This window comes from Anomaloglossus baeobatrachus, chromosome 1, assembly GCF_048569485.1.
Source record: "Anomaloglossus baeobatrachus isolate aAnoBae1 chromosome 1, aAnoBae1.hap1, whole genome shotgun sequence".
In the NCBI taxonomy this organism is placed as follows: Eukaryota; Metazoa; Chordata; class Amphibia; order Anura; family Aromobatidae; genus Anomaloglossus; species Anomaloglossus baeobatrachus.
In genome coordinates this window covers 470,195,732-470,214,839 of record NC_134353.1, presented here as the reverse complement: position 1 = coordinate 470,214,839, position 19,108 = coordinate 470,195,732, and the positions used below count along the sequence as shown (strand labels likewise).

General features: G+C 54.9%; 1 protein-coding gene across 2 annotated transcripts in view; it reads right to left on the bottom strand.

The window, feature by feature from the left end:
• The window catches only part of NCLN (nicalin), a 127,166-nt gene that overhangs the window by 80,127 nt on the left and 27,931 nt on the right, over nucleotides 1-19,108 (bottom strand). For both annotated transcript variants that reach the window (XM_075314688.1, XM_075314698.1), the window contains exons 5-6: nucleotides 13,849-13,929; nucleotides 13,583-13,686 (exon numbers count right to left, since the gene is read on the bottom strand). In XM_075314688.1, the coding sequence (XP_075170803.1) occupies nucleotides 13,583-13,686; nucleotides 13,849-13,929 (185 nt within the window). The remainder of the gene's footprint in view (nucleotides 1-13,582; nucleotides 13,687-13,848; nucleotides 13,930-19,108) is intronic.

Genomic DNA, 19,108 nt, shown 5'->3' with positions numbered 1-19,108 from the left:
CAACTGCGGTATTTAGTGGGGTCAGCACTTCAGGTGCCGCTTACCGCCCGCCTATAAGCGGGTGTGTGGTCGCCCTAGTCCTGTGCCTGGTTGCCCAGAGTCCGATCTCTCAGCTCGGATTGCAGGAATGGCTGCCGGCGTCCTTCTCCAGCTCGTGTGAGTAGGGGCGGGCCGTGGGCGTGCCCCCAAGTCAGAGCGGGAAACCGGCGTCCCACAGTGTCCAGTGAGAGGGCTGGAGCATGTAAATAAGGCTCCAGCCCTCGGCGCTGCTGATTGTACAGCGTCTCTCCCCTACCCTGATTGACAGGGTGGGGGCGGGGAACGAAGGGGAGCTAGGCCGCAAAAGCCGGGGACTGGATTTATAAGCGCCGCCGCCGTAAAAGCGCGGTCGGCGCTAAGTCCCCGGCGCACTACAAGTCCCAGCCGCGCCGCCGCTCCCGGAGCGTCCGGCGCGGTAGTTCCCCATACATAAAGTCACTCAGCTAGGCTGCAGTGACTGTAACCCTTTACTGTCCCCGGCGCACTAGCACACCCAGCAAGTCTGGAGTGTGCTGTGCCTGTGTGTACGGGGACACAGAGTACCTGAATGGTGCAGGGCCATGTCCCTGAACGGTACCCAGCTCCGTATCCAGCAGGTTCAATGGGTCTGTGGATGGAGCCCGGCCTCAGGGCTTTGGGGCCGGTAAGATCCCACTTCCTCAGAGCCCCTCAGGGGGATGTGGAAGGAAAACAGCATGTGGGCTCCAGCCGCCGTACCAGCAATAGGTACCTCAACCTTACAAACCACAAGTGGGGTGAGAAGGGAGCATGCTGGGGGCCCTATATGGGCCCTCTTTTCTTCCATCCGATATAGTCAGCAGCTACTGCTGACTAAACAGTGGAGCTATGCGTGGATGTCTGACCTCCTTCGCACAAAGCAGAAAACTGGTGAGCCAGTGATCCCACTGGGGGTGTATAGCCAGAAGGGGAGGGGCCTTACACTTTTTAGTGTAATGCTTTGTGTGGCCTCCGGAGGCAGTAGCTATACACCCAATCGTCTGGGTCTCCCAATGGAGCACCGAAGAAATATATATATATATGGTACAGAGAAAAAAGTACACAAATATCACACTGTGGCACTAGTGGGGCCAGCACTTAAGTGCTGCTTACCGCCCGCTTAACGCGGGTGTGTGGTCGCCAGAAATCCCTTGTCTGGGTCTCCCAGAGCCTGTGTCCGTTCTCCAGCCAGACTGCATGTAGGAATGGCTGCCGGCGTCCTGTGGAGAGGGGCGGGCCCTGGGCGTGTGCAGACAAAGAGCGGGAAACCTGCGTCCCACTGTGCTCAGTGAGAGGGCTGGAGCATGTAAATAAGACTCCAGCCCTCGGCGCTGATGAATCGTACAGCATCTCTCCCTTGCCCTGATTGACAGGGCGGGGGCGGGAACGAAGCGGAGCTAGGCCGCAGAACCCGGGGACTAAATTTATAAGCGACGCCGTCGTAAAAGCACGGTCGGCGCTAAGTCCCCGGCGCACTACAAGTCGCAGCCGCGCCGCCGCTCTAGGGGCGGCCGGCGCGGCAGTCCCCAACACATAAAGTCACTCAGAAAAACTGTAGTCACTGTAACCCCAGCGCTCAGCGCTACTGTCCCCGGCGCACTAGCACACCCAGCAAGTCTGGAGTGTGCGCGGCCTGTACATACGGGGACACAGAGTACCTTAATGTCGCAGGGCCTTGTCCCTGAACGGTACCCAGCTCCGTATCCAGCAGGTTCCATGGGTCTGTGGATGGAGCCCGGCCTCAGGGCTTGGGGGCCGGTAAGATCCCACTTCCTCAGAGCCCCTCAGGGGGATGGGGAAGGAAAACAGCATGTGGGCTCCAGCCTCCGTACCCGCAATGGGTACCTCAACCTTAACAAACACTTAAACACCGCCGACATAAAGTGGGGTGAGAAGGGAGCATGCTGGGGGCCCTAGTATGGGCCCTCTTTTCTTCCATCCGACATAGTCAGCAGCTGCTGCTGACTAAACAGTGGAGCTATGCGTGGATGTCTGACCTCCTTCGCACAAAGCAGAAAACTGGTGAGCCAGTGATCCCACTGGGGGTGTATAGCCAGAAGGGGAGGGGCCTTACACTTTTTAGTGTAATGCTTTGTGTGGCCTCCGGAGGCAGTGCTATACACCCAATCGTCTGGGTCTCCCAATGGAGCGCCGAAGAAAGGGGCTTTGCATGACAGCGCTGCTAGCTCAGACACTCTCCGAAGTGAAGTGACTGCTACTAGAAAGAAGGGAATTTTGTTACTTACCGTAAATTCCTTTTCTTCTAGCTCCTATTGGGAGACCCAGACGATTGGGTGTATAGCACTGCCTCCGGAGGCCACACAAAGCAATTACACTAAAAAGTGTAAGGCCCCTCCCCTTCTGGCTATACACCCCCAGTGGGATCACTGGCTCACCAGTTTTAGTGCAAAAGCAAGAAGGAGGAAAGCCAATAACTGGTTTAAACAAATTCACTCCGAAGTAACGTCGGAGAACTGAAAACCATTCAACATGAACAACATGTGTACCCGAAAAACAACCAAAAATCCCGAAGGACAACAGGGCGGGTGCTGGGTCTCCCAATAGGAGCTAGAAGAAAAGGAATTTACGGTAAGTAACAAAATTCCCTTCTTCTTCGGCGCTCCATTGGGAGACCCAGACGATTGGGACGTCCAAAAGCTGTCCCTGGGTGGGTAAAGAAATACCTCATGTTAGAGCTGCAAAGACAGCCCTCCCCTACGGGGAGGCAACTGCCGCCTGCAGGACTCTTCTACCTAGGCTGGCGTCCGCCGAAGCATAGGTATGCACCTGATAATGTTTGGTGAAAGTGTGCAGACTCGACCAGGTAGCTGCCTGGCACACCTGTTGAGCCGTAGCCTGGTGTCGTAATGCCCAGGACGCACCCACGGCTCTGGTAGAATGGGCCTTCAGCCCTGATGGAAACGGAAGCCCAGCAGAACGGTAGGCTTCAAGAATTGGTTCTTTGATCCATCGAGCCAGGGTGGCCTTAGAAGCCTGCGACCCTTTGCGCTTACCAGCGACAAGGACAAAGAGTGCATCCGAACGGCGCAGGGGCGCCGTGCGGGAAATGTAGATTCTGAGTGCTCTCACCAGATCCAACAAATGTAAATCCTTCTCATACCGATGAACTGCATGAGGACAAAAGGAAGGCAAAGAGATATCCTGATTAAGATGAAAAGAGGATACCACCTTAGGGAGAAACTCCTGAATGGGGCGCAGCACTACCTTGTCCTGGTGGAAGACCAGGAAGGGAGCCTTGGATGACAGCGCCGCTAGCTCAGACACTCTCCGAAGAGATGTGATCGCTACCAGAAAAGCCACTTTCTGTGATAGTCTAGAAAGTGAAACCTCCCTCAGAGGCTCGAAGGGCGGCTTCTGGAGGGCAACCAGTACCCTGTTGAGATCCCATGGATCTAACGGCCGCTTGTACGGGGGTACGATATGACAAACCCCCTGCAGGAACGTGCGTACCTTAGAAAGTCGTGCTAGACGCTTCTGAAAAAAGACGGATAGCGCCGAGACTTGCCCTTTAAGGGAGCCTAGCGACAAACCTTTTTCTAATCCAGATTGCAGGAAAGAAAGAAATGTAGGCAATGCAAATGGCCAGGGAGACACTCCCTGAGCAGAGCACCAGGATAAGAATATCCTCCACGTTCTGTGGTAGATCTTAGCGGACGTGGGCTTCCTAGCCTGTCTCATGGTGGCAACGACCCCTTGGGATAATCCTGAAGACGCTAGGATCCAGGACTCAATGGCCACACAGTCAGGTTCAGGGCCGCAGAATTCCGATGGAAAAACGGCCCTTGGGACAGCAAGTCTGGTCGGTCTGGTAGTGCCCACGGTTGGCCGACCGTGAGATGCCACAGATCCGGATACCACGCCCTCCTTGGCCAGTCTGGGGCGACGAGTATGACGCGGCTGCAGTCGGATCTGATCTTGCGTAGCACTCTGGGTAAGAGTGCCAGAGGTGGAAACACATAAGGGAGCCGGAACTGCGACCAATCTTGCACTAAGGCGTCTGCCGCCAGAGCTCTGTGATCGCGAGACCGTGCCATGAAGGTTGGGACCTTGTTGTTGTGCCGGGACGCCATTAGGTCGACGTCCGGCCTTCCCCAGCGGCGACAGATTTCCTGAAACACGTCCGGGTGAAGGGACCATTCCCCTGCGTCCATGCCCTGGCGACTGAGGAAGTCTGCTTCCCAGTTTTCTACGCCGGGGATGTGAACTGCGGATATGGTGGAGGCCGTGGCTTCCACCCACATCAGAATCCGCCGGACTTCCTGGAAGGCTTGCCGACTGCGTGTCCCCCCTTGGTGGTTGATGTATGCCACCGCTGTGGAGTTGTCCGACTGAATTCGGATCTGCCTTCCTTCCAGCCACTGCTGGAAGGCTAGTAGGGCAAGATACACTGCTCTGATTTCCAGAACATTGATCTGAAGGGTGGACTCCTGCTGGGTCCACGTACCCTGAGCCCTGTGGTGGAGAAAAACTGCTCCCCACCCTGACAGACTCGCGTCTGTCGTGACCACCGCCCAGGACGGTGGGAGGAAGGATCTTCCCTGTGATAATGAGGTGGGACGAAGCCACCACTGCAGAGAGTCCTTGGCCGTCTGGGAAAGGGAGACTTTCCTGTCCAGGGATGTGGACTTCCCGTCCCATTGGCGGAGAATGTCCCATTGAAGTGGGCGCAGATGAAACTGCGCAAACGGAACCGCCTCCATTGCCGCCACCATCTTCCCGAGGAAGTGCATGAGGCGTCTTAAGGAGTGCGACTGACTTTGAAGGAGAGCCTGCACCCCGGTCTGTAGTGACCGCTGCTTGTCCAGCGGAAGCTTCACTATCGCTGAAAGAGTATGAAACTCCATGCCAAGATACGTCAGTGATTGGGTCGGTAACAGAGTTGACTTTGAGAAGTTGATGATCCACCCGAACGTCTGGAGAGTCTCCAGTGCAACATTCAGGCTGAGTTGGCATGCCTCCTGAGAGGGTGCCTTGACAAGTAGATCGTCCAAGTAAGGGATCACAGAGTGTCCCTGAGAGTGCAAGACTGCTACCACTGCCGCCATGACCTTGGTGAACACCCGTGGGGCTGTCGCCAGACCAAATGGCAGAGCTACGAACTGAAGATGGTCGTCTCCTATCACGAAGCGTAGGAAGCGTTGGTGCTCTGTAGCAATCGGCACGTGGAGATAAGCATCTTTGATGTCTATTGATGCTAGGAAATCTCCTTGAGACATTGAGGCAATGACTGAGCGGAGGGATTCCATCCGGAACCGCCTGGCGTTCACATGCCTGTTGAGCAGTTTTAGGTCCAGAACAGGACGGAATGAGCCGTCCTTTTTTGGCACCACGAAGAGATTGGAGTAAAAACCTTGTCCTTGTTCCCGAAGAGGAACAGGGACCACCACTCCTTCTGCTCTTAGAGAATGCACCGCCTGCAGAAGGGCATCTGCTCGGTCGGGATGTGGGGAAGTTCTGAAGAACCGAGGCGGAGGACGAGAACTGAACTCTATCCTGTACCCGTGAGACAAAATGTCTGTTACCCACCGGTCTTTGACGTGTGGCAGCCAAATGTCGCAAAAGCGGGAGAGCCTGCCACCGACCGAGGATGCGGAGGGAGGCGGCCGAAAGTCATGAGGCAGCCGCCTTGGAAGCGGTACCTCCGGTTGCTTTCTTGGGGCGTGAGTGAGTCCGCCAGGAATCAGAGCTCCTTTGCTCTTTCTGAGTCCCTTTGGACGAGGAGAATTGGGGCTTGCCCGAGCCTCGAAAGGACCGAAACTTTGACTGCCACTTCCTCTGTTGAGGTTTGCTTGATCTGGGCTGGGGTAAGGAAGAGTCCTTACCTTTGGACTGTTTAATGATTTCCGCCAATTGCTCACCAAACAGTCTGTCTCCAGATAATGGCAAGCTGGTTAAACATTTTTTAGAAGCAGAATCTGCTTTCCATTCTTTTAACCACAAGGCTCTGCGCAAAACTAGAGTTGGCGGATGCCATGGAGGTACGGCTCGTAGAGTCTAGTACCGCATTGATAGCGTAGGTCGCAAACGCAGTCATTTGCGTAGTTAAGGACGCCACTTGTGGCACTGCTGGACTTAAGAAAGAGTCCACCTGTGCCAGACCAGCTGAAATAGCTTGGAGCGCCCACACGGCCGCGAATGCTGGAGCAAACGACGCGCCAATAGCTTCATAGACAGATTTCAACCAAAGGTCCATCTGTCTGTCATTGGCATCTTTAAGTGAAGCCCCATCTTCCACTGCAACTATGGATCTAGCTGCCAGCCTGGATATTGGAGGGTCCACTTTTGGACACTGGGTCCAGCGTTTGACCACGTCAGGGGGAAAGGGATAACGTGTATCCTTCAGACGTTTGGAAAAACGCTTGTCCGGATAAGCGTGGTGTTTCTGGATTGATTCTCTGAAATCAGAGTGGTCCAGAAAAGTACTCAATTTACGCTTAGGATACCGGAACTGGAACTTCTCCTGCTGTGCAGCTGCCTCCTCAGCAGAAGGGGCTGGGGGAGAAATATCCAACAGTCTATTGATGGCCGCTATAAGGTCATTTACCATGGCGTCACCATCAGGGGAATCTAGATTGAGAGCGGTGTCAGGATTAGATTCCTGATCACCCACCTCTGTCTCCTCATACAGAGCCTCGTCTCGCTGAGACCCTGACCAGTGTGATGACGGCGAGGGTCTTTCCCAGCGAGCCCGCTTAGGCTGCCTGGGACTGTCATCCGAGTCAGAGTCTTCAGCCTGTGATGCCTGGGACCCCCTTGAAGTACGGATTAGTTCCAACTGAGGGGGACCGGGGAACATAGACACAGCAGTGTCCATGGTCTGAGCAACTGGCCTGGACTGCAAGGTCTCCAGGATTTTTGTCATAGTCACAGACATTTTATCAGCAAAGACTGCAAATTCTGTCCCCGTCACCGGGGCAGGGTTCACAGGCGTCTCTGCCTGGGCTACCACCACCATAGGCTCTGGCTGACGAAGTGCCACTGGGACTGAACATTGCACACAATGAGAGTCGTTGGAGCCTGCTGGTAGATTAGCCCCACATGCTGTACAAGCAGTGTATACAGCCCGTGCCTTGGCACCCTTGCGTTTTGTGGATGACATGTTGCTGTCTCCTCAGAGCAATATAGGGGTATACAGCCAAGAAGCGACCGTACAGTGCAGTATATATATATATATATATATATATATATATCTGGTACAGGAAAAAATACACCAATACAACACTGTGGCACTAGTGGGGTCAGCACTAATGTGCTGCTTACCGCCCGCTAAACGCGGGTGTGTGGTCGCCAGAAATCCCTAGTCTGGGTCTCCCAGAGCCTGTGTCCGTCCTCCAGCCAGACTGCATGCAGGAATGGCTGCCGGCGTCCTGTGGAGGGGGGGGCGGGCCCTGGGCGTGCTCAGACCAAAAGCGGGAAACCTGCGTCCCACAGTGCCTAGTGAGAGGGCTGGAGCATGTAAATAAGGCTCCAGCCCTCGGCGCTGACGATTGCACAGCGTCTGTCCCATTCCCTGATTGACAGGGAGGGGGCGGGAACGAAGCGGAGCTAGGCCGCAAAAGCCGGGGACTAAATTTATAAGCGCCGCCGCCGTAAAAGCGCGGTCGGCGCTAAGTCCCCGGCGCACTACAAGTCCCAGCCGCGCCGCCGCTCCGATAGTGGCCGGCGCGGTAGTTCCCAGCACATGAAGTCACACAGCTAAGCTGCTGTGACTCAAACCCCAGCGTGCAGCGCTACTGTCCCCGGCGCACTAACACACCCAGCAAGGCTGGCGTGTGCGTGCCTGTCTGTACGGGGACACAGAGTACCTGAAAGTTGCAGGGCCTTGTCCCTGAACGATACCCCGGCTCCTTATCCAGCAGGTTCAATGGGTCTGTGGACGGAGCCCGGCCTCAGGGCTTGGAGGCCGGTAAGATCCCACTTCCTCAGAGCCCCTCAGGGGGATGGGGAAGGAAAACAGCATGTGGGCTCCAGCCTCCATACCCGCAATGGGTACCTCAACCTTACAGACCGCAAGTGGGGTGAGAAGGGAGCATGCTGGGGGCCCTATATGGGCTCTCTTTTCTTCCATCCGATATAGTCAGCAGCTACTGCTGACTAAACAGTGGAGCTATGCGTGGATGTCTGACCTCCTTCGCACAAAGCAGAAAAACTGGTGAGCCAGTGATCCCACTGGGGGTGTATAGCCAGAAGGGGAGGGGCCTTACACTTTTTAGTGTAATTGCTTTGTGTGGCCTCCGGAGGCAGTGCTATACACCCAATCGTCTGGGTCTCCCAATGGAGCGCCGAAGAAAACCACTTTCTGCGAAAGGCGTGAGAGAGAAATATCTCTCATTGGCTCGAATGGTGGTTTCTGAAGAACCATCAGCACCCTGTTCAGATCCCAGGGTTCTAACGGCCGCTTGTAAGGAGGAACGATGTGACAAACCCCCTGCAGGAACGTGCGTACCTGTGGAAGTCTGGCTAGGCGCTTCTGGAAAAACACAGAGAGCGCTGAGACTTGTCCCTTAAGGGAGCCGAGCGACAAACCCTTTTCCAGTCCAGATTGAAGGAAGGACAGAAAAGTGGGCAAGGCAAAAGGCCAGGGAGAAAAACCCTGAGCAGAGCACCACGACAGGAAAATTTTCCACGTCCTGTGGTAGATCTTGGCGGACGTTGGTTTCCTAGCCTGTCTCATAGTGGCAATGACGTCTTGAGATAACCCTGAAGACGCTAGGATCCAGGACTCAATGGCCACACAGTCAGGTTGAGGGCCACAGAATTCAGATGGAAAAACGGCCCTTGAGATAGCAAGTCTGGTCGGTCTGGTAGTGCCCACGGTTGGCCGACCGTGAGATGCCACAGATCCGGGTACCACGACTGCCTCGGCCAGTCTGGAGCGACGAGGATGACGCAGCGGCAGTCGGCCCTGATCTTGCGTAACACTCTGGGCAACAGTGCCAACGGAGGAAACACATAAGGGAGCTGAAACTGCGACCAATCCTGAACTAAGGCGTCTGCCGCCAGAGCTCTGGGATCTTGAGACCGTGCCATGAACGTCGGTACCTTGTTGTTGTGCCGGGACGCCATGAGGTCAACGTCCGGCACCCCCCAGCGGCAACAGATCTCCTGAAACACGTCCGGGTGAAGGGACCATTCCCCTGCGTCCATGCCCTGGCGACTGAGATAATCTGCTTCCCAGTTTTCCACGCCTGGGATGTGAACTGCAGAGATGGTGGAGGCCGTGGCTTCCACCCACATCAAAATCCGCCGGACTTCCTGGAAGGCTTGCCGACTGCGTGTGCTGCCTTGGTGGTTGATGTATGCCACCGCTGTGGAATTGTCCGACTGAATTCGGATCTGCTTGCCTTCCAGCCACTGCTGGAACGCTTTCAGGGCAAGATACACTGCCCGTATTTCCAGAACATTGATCTGAAGCGAGGACTCTTGCTGGGTCCACGTACCCTGAGCCCTGTGGTGGAGAAAAACCGCTCCCCACCCTGACAGACTCGCGTCCGTCGTGACCACCTCCCAGGATGGGGGTAGGAAGGATTTCCCCTTCGATAATGAAGTGGGAAGAAGCCACCACCGAAGGGAAGCTTTGGTCGCCTGAGAGAGGGAGACGTTCCTGTCGAGGGACGTCGGCTTCCTGTCCCATTTGCGTAGGATGTCCCAATGAAGAGGACGCAGGTGAAACTGCGCGAAAGGGACTGCCTCCATTGCTGCCACCATCTTCCCCAGGAAGTGCATGAGGCGCCTCAAGGGGTGTGACTGGCCTTGAAGGAGAGATTGTACCCCTTTCTGTAGTGACCGCTGCTTGATCAGCGGAAGCTTCACTATCGCTGAGAGGGTATGAAACTCCATGCCAAGGTATGTCAGCGATTGGGCCGGTGTCAGATTTGACTTTGGCAAATTGATGATCCACCCGAAACTCTGGAGAGTCTCCAGGGTAGCGTCGAGGCTGTGTTGACATGCCTCTTGAGAGGGTGCCTTGATCAACAGATCGTCCAAGTACGGGATCACCGAGTGACCCTGAGAGTGGAGGACCGCTACTACAGTAGCCATAACCTTGGTGAAAACCCGTGGGGCTGTTGCCAGGCCGAACGGTAGTGCCACGAACTGCAGGTGTTCGTTTTCTATGGCGAAGCGCAAGAAGCGCTGGTGCTCTGGAGCAATCGGTACGTGGAGATAAGCATCTTTGATATCGATCGATGCAAGGAAATCTCCTTGGGACATTGAGGCGATGACGGAGCGGAGGGATTCCATCCGGAACCGCCTGGTCTTTACGTGTTTGTTGAGAAGTTTCAGGTCCAGGACAGGACGGAAAGACCCGTCCTTCTTTGGGACCACAAACAAGTTGGAGTAAAAACCGTGGCCCTGTTGCTGAAGAGGAACAGGGACCACCACTCCTTCTGCCTTCAGAGTGCCCAGCGCCTGCAGAAGAGCCTCGGCTCGCTCGGGAGGCGGGGATGACCTGAAGAATCGAGTCGGGGGACGAGAGGTGAACTCTATCTTGTAACCGTGAGACAGAATGTCTCTCACCCAACGGTCTTTTACCCGTGGCAGCCAGGTGTCGCAATAGCGGGAGAGCCTGCCACCGACCGAAGATGCGGAGTGAGGAGGCCGAAAGTCATGAGGAAGCCGCTTTGGTAGCGGCACCCCCGGTGGTCTTTTTAGGACGTGACTTAGACCGCCATGCATCAGAGTTCCTTTGATCTTTCTGAGGCCTTTTGGACGAGGAGAATTGGGACCTGCCCGCGCCCCGAAAGGACCGAAACCTCGACTGCCCCCTCCTCTGTTGGGGTATGTTCGGTTTGGGCTGGGGTAAGGATGTATCCTTTCCCTTGGATTGTTTGATGATTTCATCCAAACGCTCGCCAAACAATCGGTCGCCAGAAATTGGCAAACTGGTTAAGCGCTTTTTTGAAGCAGAATCTGCCTTCCATTCCCGTAGCCACAAGGCCCTGCGTAGTACCACCGAATTGGCGGCTGCAACCGCCGTACGGCTCGCAGAGTCCAGGACAGCATTAATAGCGTAAGACGCAAATGCCGACGTCAGAGTGGTTATGGACGCCACCTGTGGCGCGGACGTGCGTGTGGCTGCGTCAATTTGCGCTTGGCCTGCTGAGATAGCTTGTAGCGCCCATACGGCTGCGAATGCTGGGGCAAAAGAAGCGCCGATAGCTTCATAGATGGATTTCAACCAGAGCTGCCTGTCAGTGGCATCTTTGAGTGAAGCCCCATCTTCCACTGCAAGTATGGATCTAGCTGCCAGTCTGGAGATTGGAGGATCCACTTTGGGACACTGAGCCCAACTTTTGACCACGTCAGGGGGAAAGGGATAACGTGTATCCTTAAGGCGCTTAGAAAAACGCTTATCTGGACAAGCATGGTGATTCTGGACTGCCTCTCTGAAATCAGAGTGGTCCAGAAACATACTCGGTGTACGCTTGGGAAACCTGAAACGGAATTTCTCCTGCTGAGAAGCCGACTCCTCCGCCGGAGGAGCTGAGGGAGAAATATCCAGCATTAGATTGATGGACGCAATAAGATCGTTCACTATGGCGTCCCCGTCAGGAGTATCCAGATTGAGAGCGGCCTCAGGATCAGAATCCTGATCAACTGTCTCCGCTTCATCAACCAGAGATTCCCCCCTCTGAGACCCTGCACAATATGATAATGTCGAGGGAAATTCTAAGCGAGCTCGCTTAGTCGGTCTGGGGCTGGGGTCTGTGTCAGAACCCTCAGCCTGGGACCCATGAGATACCCCGGGAGGACATTGTTGGTCCAACTGAGGTGGGCCAGGGAACAAAGATTCAACAGAGTCCCTGTGCTGAGATACCGGCCTGGACTGCAAGGCTTCTAGTATCTTAGCCATAGTCTCAGAGAGTTTTGCAAACTCCGTCCCAGTCACCTGGACAGTGTCAGCAGGTGGCTCCCCCTGGGCCCCTCTTAGCAGAGGCTCTGGCTGAGTAAGTGCCACAGGGGCCGAACAGTGCAAACAAAGAGGGTCAGTGGAACCTGCCGGTAGCGGGGTCGTACATGCGGCGCAGGCAGCATAAAAAGCCTGTGTTTTGGCACCCCTGCCTTTCGTGGGCGCCATGCTATTATCTTCCCTGAGCAACACAATAGGGTATATAGCCAGAAATCAACTGTGCACCATACAGTGTAAAATATATATACCATAAACATATAATGTTACACTACTGCACAATGGGGCTAGCACCACAGGTGCTGCTTACCACCCGCTTAAAGCGGTTGTGAGGCCACCAGAGTCCCTGCCTGGGTCTCCCAGACTTTGTCCCCCTCTGCAGCGTCCGAGGAGCTGACAGGAATGGCTGCCGGCGTCCTGAGGAGAGGAGGGAGCCGTGGGCGTGACCCAGAAAGTGCGGGAACTGGTGCCCGCACTGTGCACAGTGAGGGGGGTGGAGTATGCAAAGCATGCTCCAGCCCTCAGTGCTGCTCGTTCTGTGCAGCGTCCCGCCCTTCCCCTGCCTGTCAGGGCTGGGGGTGGGAAGGAAGGAAACTAGGCCGCAAAAAGCCGGGGACTCTAGTAATAAACGCGGCCGCCGTAAAAGCGCGGCCGGCGTGGAAGTCCCCGGCGCACTACAAGTCCCAGCCGCGCCGCGGTGTTTCCATGGCAGCGGCGGTCAGTGCGGCAGTCCCTATACATAAACACACTCAGCAGCGCTGAGTGTGTAATGGCACATATTAACCCGGTCAGCGCCGCGGTCCCCGGTGCACTAGCACACCCAGCAAAGCTGGAGTGTTGCTGTGCGCTGTCCCCACAGGGATACAGAGTACCTCCAAATAGCAGGGCCATGTCCCTGAACGATACCCGGCTCCTATCCAGCAGGCTCCACAGGAGTTGTGGATGAAGCACGGTCTCAGTGCCTGGAGACCGATAGGATCCCACTTCACCCAGAGCCCGAAGGGGGATGGGGAAGGAAAACAGCATGTGGGCTCCAGCCTCCGTACCCGCAATGGATACCTCAACCTTAACCACACCGCCGACAAGAGTGGGGTGAGAAGGGAGCATGCTGGGGGCCCTATATGGGCCCACTTTTCTTCCATCCGATATAGTCAGCAGCTGCTGCTGACCAATCTGTGGAGCTGTGCGTGCATGTCTGCCTCCTTCGCACAAAGCAAAAAACTGAGGAGCCCGTGGGAGCACGGGGGGTGTATAGGCAGAAGGGGAGGGGCTTTACACTTTTAGTGTAATACTTTGTGCGGCCTCCGGAGGCATAGCCTATACACCCAATTGTCTGGGTCTCCCAATGGAGCGACAAAGAAATAAATAATTTTGGTTCCTAATTGACCTAAAACAGAAAAGCATTATTCTGATTTCATGTCAGATAGTGAGAAAAACATGCAGATGTGTCTTTTTAGATAGTGTATGTAAACTTCTGGTTTCCACTGTATACCGTCCGTGTAAAAACCTGCAGATGCGTCTTTTTAGTTAGTGTATGTAAACTTCTGGTTTACTGTACAATATCACGTTGCAGAGCTGGTAAAGAAAAGTTAGTTTCTGGGTGTGGGAATTCCTTACCTGGCATGTGTGCGCTTGTATGTGTAAAGCCGAGAGAAGAGGCGTGCCAGCTCAAGAAGTATTGCCACACCACTGCCATTGGAATCTGCGCCATAAGACAACCACTAGAAAAAAAAGTTGGATATTGAATTGATATGATTAGCAGGTCTCCCTGTGATACGTCACTGAAAAGGTCACTGTGAAATACTATGCTTTAAAAATTATACAAATAAAAGTTATTAATAAATATCATCCAAAAAAGGTAAGTAATTTGCCATGGAACTTACTGGCGCAACTCCAAAAGTGTCATAGTGGGCAACTATGGCAATGGTAGGGAGGTCTTCAGAACCAAGGCCAGCCAACCGTCCCTGAAAAAGTGAGAATAGATTGAGTATTAGAGACACCGATGCTGTGGTAAAAAGGGGAAACGCTAGAATGTTTGTAATAATCCGCAGTGTGGATGAATGGCTTCCCTGACACTATGTCCCTCCTGGTCAAAAGTAACTCTCTCATGGGTGGGTGACAGCTACTGTGAGTGACATTCTCAGTGTAGCCGTGTGATAAATAAATGGTGATGGGAAAGTTACATGGATTCCATTATCTATATATATAATTGCCTTATTCTGTCTGTCTGTCTGTCTATCTGTCATGCTCCAAAATTGTGTCCTTACGGTGACACAAAGCTGATTGGCCGCTGGGCTCGCCATGGCCCCCCCCCCACACGGATTGGCCTCTCGCCCCGGCTCTCTGCAGGCCCAGCCCCCCTCACGCAATGCACGCTCGCTCTGGCCCAACTGACACGGAGCTCCGACTCCCAGGTGAGTACACACACACACATCAGATCACACTCACTCTCACACACACCTCACACATCACATCCACACACTCACAACATCCTGGGATATCGCTTGCTTCTACACCGGCTCCGTCACGATCCCAGCAGCGCCAGACATAACCTTGCGATGCTGGGATCTTGACGGAGGCCGTGAACGCTGGTAACCATTATACACATCGGGTAACTAAGGTCCCTTGGTTACCCGATGTGTATCATAGTTACCAGTGTACACCGGCTCACACTCACTCTCACACACACCTCACACATACATCACATCGCATCCACATACTCACAGCATCCGGCGATATTGCTTGCTTCTCGGCCTCGACACTATGCTGTTGTGACCTTCCAGGACCTGCCGGAGGATCACATGGCCAGAAGTATGTGGTATCTCCGGATGTTGTGAGTATGAGCGCGTATGTGCAATATCGTCAATGTGTGTGTGCGTGAGTGTATGCGATCGGGTGTGTGTGAGTGTATGCGATCGGGTGTGTGTGGGTGTGTGTGAGTGTATGCGATCGGATCTGTGAGTGTCGGCAGAGGAGCATGGCGTGCTGGAGGAGGCTGGGAGGAGAGAGGCTGATGCTGGGGACAGAGAGGCTGATGCTGGGGACAGAGAGGCTGATGCTGGGGACAGAGAGGCTGATGCTGCGGACAGAGAGGCTGATGCTGCGGACAGAGAGGCTGATGCTGCGGGGAGAGAGGCTGATGCTGCGGGGAGAGAGGCTGATGCTGCGGGGAGAGAGGCTGATGCTGCGGGGAGAGAGGCTGATGCTGCGGGGAGAGAGGCTGATGCTGCGGGGAGAGAGGCTGATGCTGCGGGGAGAGAGGCTGATGCTGCGGGGAGAGAGGCTGATGCTGCGGGGAGAGAGGCTGATGCTGCGGGGAGAGAGGCTGATGCTGCGGGGAGAGAGGCTGATGCTGCGGGGAGAGAGGCTGATGCTGCGGGGAGAGAGGCTGATGCTGCGGGGAGAGAGGCTGATGCTGCGGGGAGAGAGGCTGATGCTGCGGGGAGAGAGGCTGATGCTGCGGGGAGAGAGGCTGATGCTGCGGGGAGAGAGGCTGATGCTGCGGGGAGAGAGGCTGATGCTGCGGGGAGAGAGGCTGATGCTGGCGCAGCATGGCGGATGGAGCAAGTTTTGGGAGTGCGCAGCATGGCGGATGGAGCAAGTTTTGGGAGTGCGCAGCATGGCGGATGGAGCACGTTTGGGAGTGCGCAGCATGGCGGATGGAGCACGTTTGGGAGTGCGCAGCATGGCGGATGGAGCACGTTTTGGAGTGCGCAGCATGGGAGATGGAGCACGATGGGGGGTGCGCAGATAGGGGATGGAGCACGTTTGGGAGTGCGCAGCATGGCGGATGGAGCACGTTTGGGAGTGCGCATCATGGGGGGATGCAGCACGATGGGGAGTGCGGAGTATGGCGGATGGAGCACGTTTGGGAGTGAGCAGCATGGCGGATAGACCACGTTTGGGAGTGCGCAGCATGGCGGATGGAGCACGTTTGGGAGTGCGCAGCATGGGGGATGGAGCACATTTGGGAGTGCGCAGCATGGGGGATGGAGCACGATGGGGAGTGCGCAGCATGGCGGATGGAGCACGTTTGGGAGTGCGAAGCATGGCGGATGGAGCACGTTTGGGAGTGCGCAGCATGGCGGATGGAGCACGATGGGGAGTGCGGAGTATGGCGGATGGAGCACGTTTGGGAGTGCGCAGCATGGCGGATGGAGCACGTTTGGGAGTGCGCAGCATGGCGGATGGAGCACGTTTGGGAGTGCGCAGCATGGCGGATGGAGCACGTTTGGGAGTGCGCAGCATGGCGGATGGAGCACGTTTGGGAGTGCGCAGCATGGCGGATGGAGCACGTTTGGGAGTGCGCAGCATGGCGGATGGAGCACGTTTGGGAGTGCGAAGCATGGCGGATGGAGCACGTTTGGGAGTGCGCAGCATGGCGGATGGAGCACGTTTGGGAGTGCGCAGGATGGGAGATGGAGCACGATGGGGGGTGGGCAGATAGGGGATGGAGCACGTTTGGGAGTGCGCAGCATGGCGGATGGAGCACGTTTGGGAGTGCGCAGCATGGGGGATGCAGCACGATGGGGAGTGCGAAGTATGGCGGATGGAGCACGTTTGGGAGTGAGCAGCATGGCGGATAGACCACGTTTGGGAGTGCGCAGCATGGCGGATGGAGCACGTTTGGGAGTGCGCAGCATGGGGGATGGAGCACATTTGGGAGTGCGCAGCATGGGGGATGGAGCACGATGGGGAGTGCGCAGCATGGCGGATGGAGCACGTTTGGGAGTGCGCAGCATGGGGGATGGAGCACGTTTGGGAGTGCGCAGCATGGGGGATGGAGCACGATGGGGAGTGCGCAGCATGGGGGATGGAGCACGATGGGGAGTGCGCAGCATGACGGATGGAGCACGTTTGGGAGTGCGCAGGATGGGAGATGGAGCACGATGGGGGGTGCGCAGCATAGGGGATGGAGCACGATAGGGAGTGCGCTGCATGGGGGATGGAGCACGATGGGGAGTGCGCTGCATGGGGGATGGAGCACGATGGGAAGTGCACACCTCCCCCCAACACACACACGCGCGCACTGCACAACACACACCACACTGGGAACCACAAACAACTGCCCTACACACAAAAATCATACATGAACTACACAATACGTAAATTCTAGAATACCCGATGCGTAGAATCGGGCCACCTTCTAGTGTAAACATATCCTCCTAAATAATTTCAATGCTGCGGTTTGCGTCTCAGATCTTATACATGTAGATCGGACAGTGGATTGTTAACTTTTTGTTATTGCGCATCGGCGGGTAAAGCGGAACATATACATAAGGTAGTCACACTATGTACTGATCTTTTAACTCCATCAACTCCATTGCGATTTTCTATTTTTCCTCCTCTTCTTCCAAGAGATTACTTTTATTTTTTCCCTGGACACTAAGGGGTACTTTGCACACTACATCGCAGCTGCGATGTCGGTGGGGTCAAATCGAAAGTGACGCACATCCGGCGTCGCTGTCGACATCGGAGTATGTGAATCCTTTTTACTACGATTAACGAGCGCAAAAGCGTCGTAATCGTATCATCGGTGTAGCGTCGGTCATTTCCAAAATTTCGGAAGGACCGATGTTACGATGTTGTTCCTCGTTCCTGCGGCATCACACATCGCTGTGTGTGACACCGCAGGAGCGAGGAACATCTCCTACCTGCGTCCCGGCTGCAATGAGGAAGGAGGAGGTGGGTGGGATGTTTATGTCCTGCTCATCTCCGCCCCCCTGCTTCTATTGGCCGCCTGCCGTGTGATGTCGCTGTGACGCCGCACGACACGCCCCCTTAGGAAGGAGGCAGTTCACCGGCCAGAGCGATGTTGCAGGGCAGGTGAGTGCATGAGAAACTGCCGTAGCGATAATTTTCGCTACGGCAGCTATCGCAAGATATTGCAGTTGCAACGGGGGCGGGGACTATCGCGCTCGGCATCGCTACGCTTGCAATGTCGTAGTGTGCAAAGTACCCCTAAGGGGTGTAGGATGGAGACTACTTTTATTTTCGCCAGCTTGTGTTGATTTAATAAGTTGCACTCATAAATTACGTATCTTAACCCCTTCATCCCCGGGCAATTTTCCGTTTTTCCCTCCCCTTCTTCCAAGAGCCATAGCTTTTTTATTTTTCCTGTCAATATAGCCGTGTGAGGTCTTGTCTTTTGCGGGACGAGTTGTACTTTTGCACAACACCATTCATTCTGCCCCATATTGTACTGGAAAACGGGAAACAAATTCAAAGAGTGGTGAAATCCCCAAAAAAAGTGTAATTGCACCTTTGTTTTTTGGTGTTCTTCCTCACCATGTTCACTATATGGTAAAGCTGACCTGGTATTATGATTTCCCAGCTCAGTCCGAGTTCATAGATACCAAACATGAAGGGAATTTTGTTACTTACCGTAAATTCCTTTTCTTCTAGCTCCTATTGGGAGACCCAGACGATTGGGTGTATAGCACTGCCTCCGGAGGCCACACAAAGCATTACACTAAAAAGTGTAAGGCCCCCTCCCCTTCTGGCTATACACCCCCAGTGGGATCACTGGCTCACCAGTTTTAGTGCAAAAGCAAGAAGGAGGAAAGCCAAGAACTGGTTTAAACAAATTCACTCCGAAGTAACATCGGAGAACTGAAAACCATTCAACATGAACAACATGTGTACCCGAAAAACAACCAAAAATCCCGAAGGACAACAGGGCGGGTGCTGGGTCTCCCAATAGGAGCTAGAAGAAAAGGAATTTACGGTAAGTAACAAAATTCCCTTCTTCTTCGGCGCTCCATTGGGAGACCCAGACGATTGGGACGTCCAAAAGCTGTCCCTGGGTGGGTAAAGAAATACCTCATGTTAGAGCTGCAAAGACAGCCCTCCCCTACGGGGAGGCAACTGCCGCCTGCAGGACTCTTCTACCTAGGCTGGCGTCCGCCGAAGCATAGGTATGCACCTGATAATGTTTGGTGAAAGTGTGCAGACTCGACCAGGTAGCTGCCTGGCACACCTGTTGAGCCGTAGCCTGGTGTCGTAATGCCCAGGACGCACCCACGGCTCTGGTAGAATGGGCCTTCAGCCCTGATGGAACCGGAAGCCCAGCAGAACGGTAGGCTTCAAGAATTGGTTCTTTGATCCATCGAGCCAGGGTGGCTTTGGAAGCCTGCGACCCTT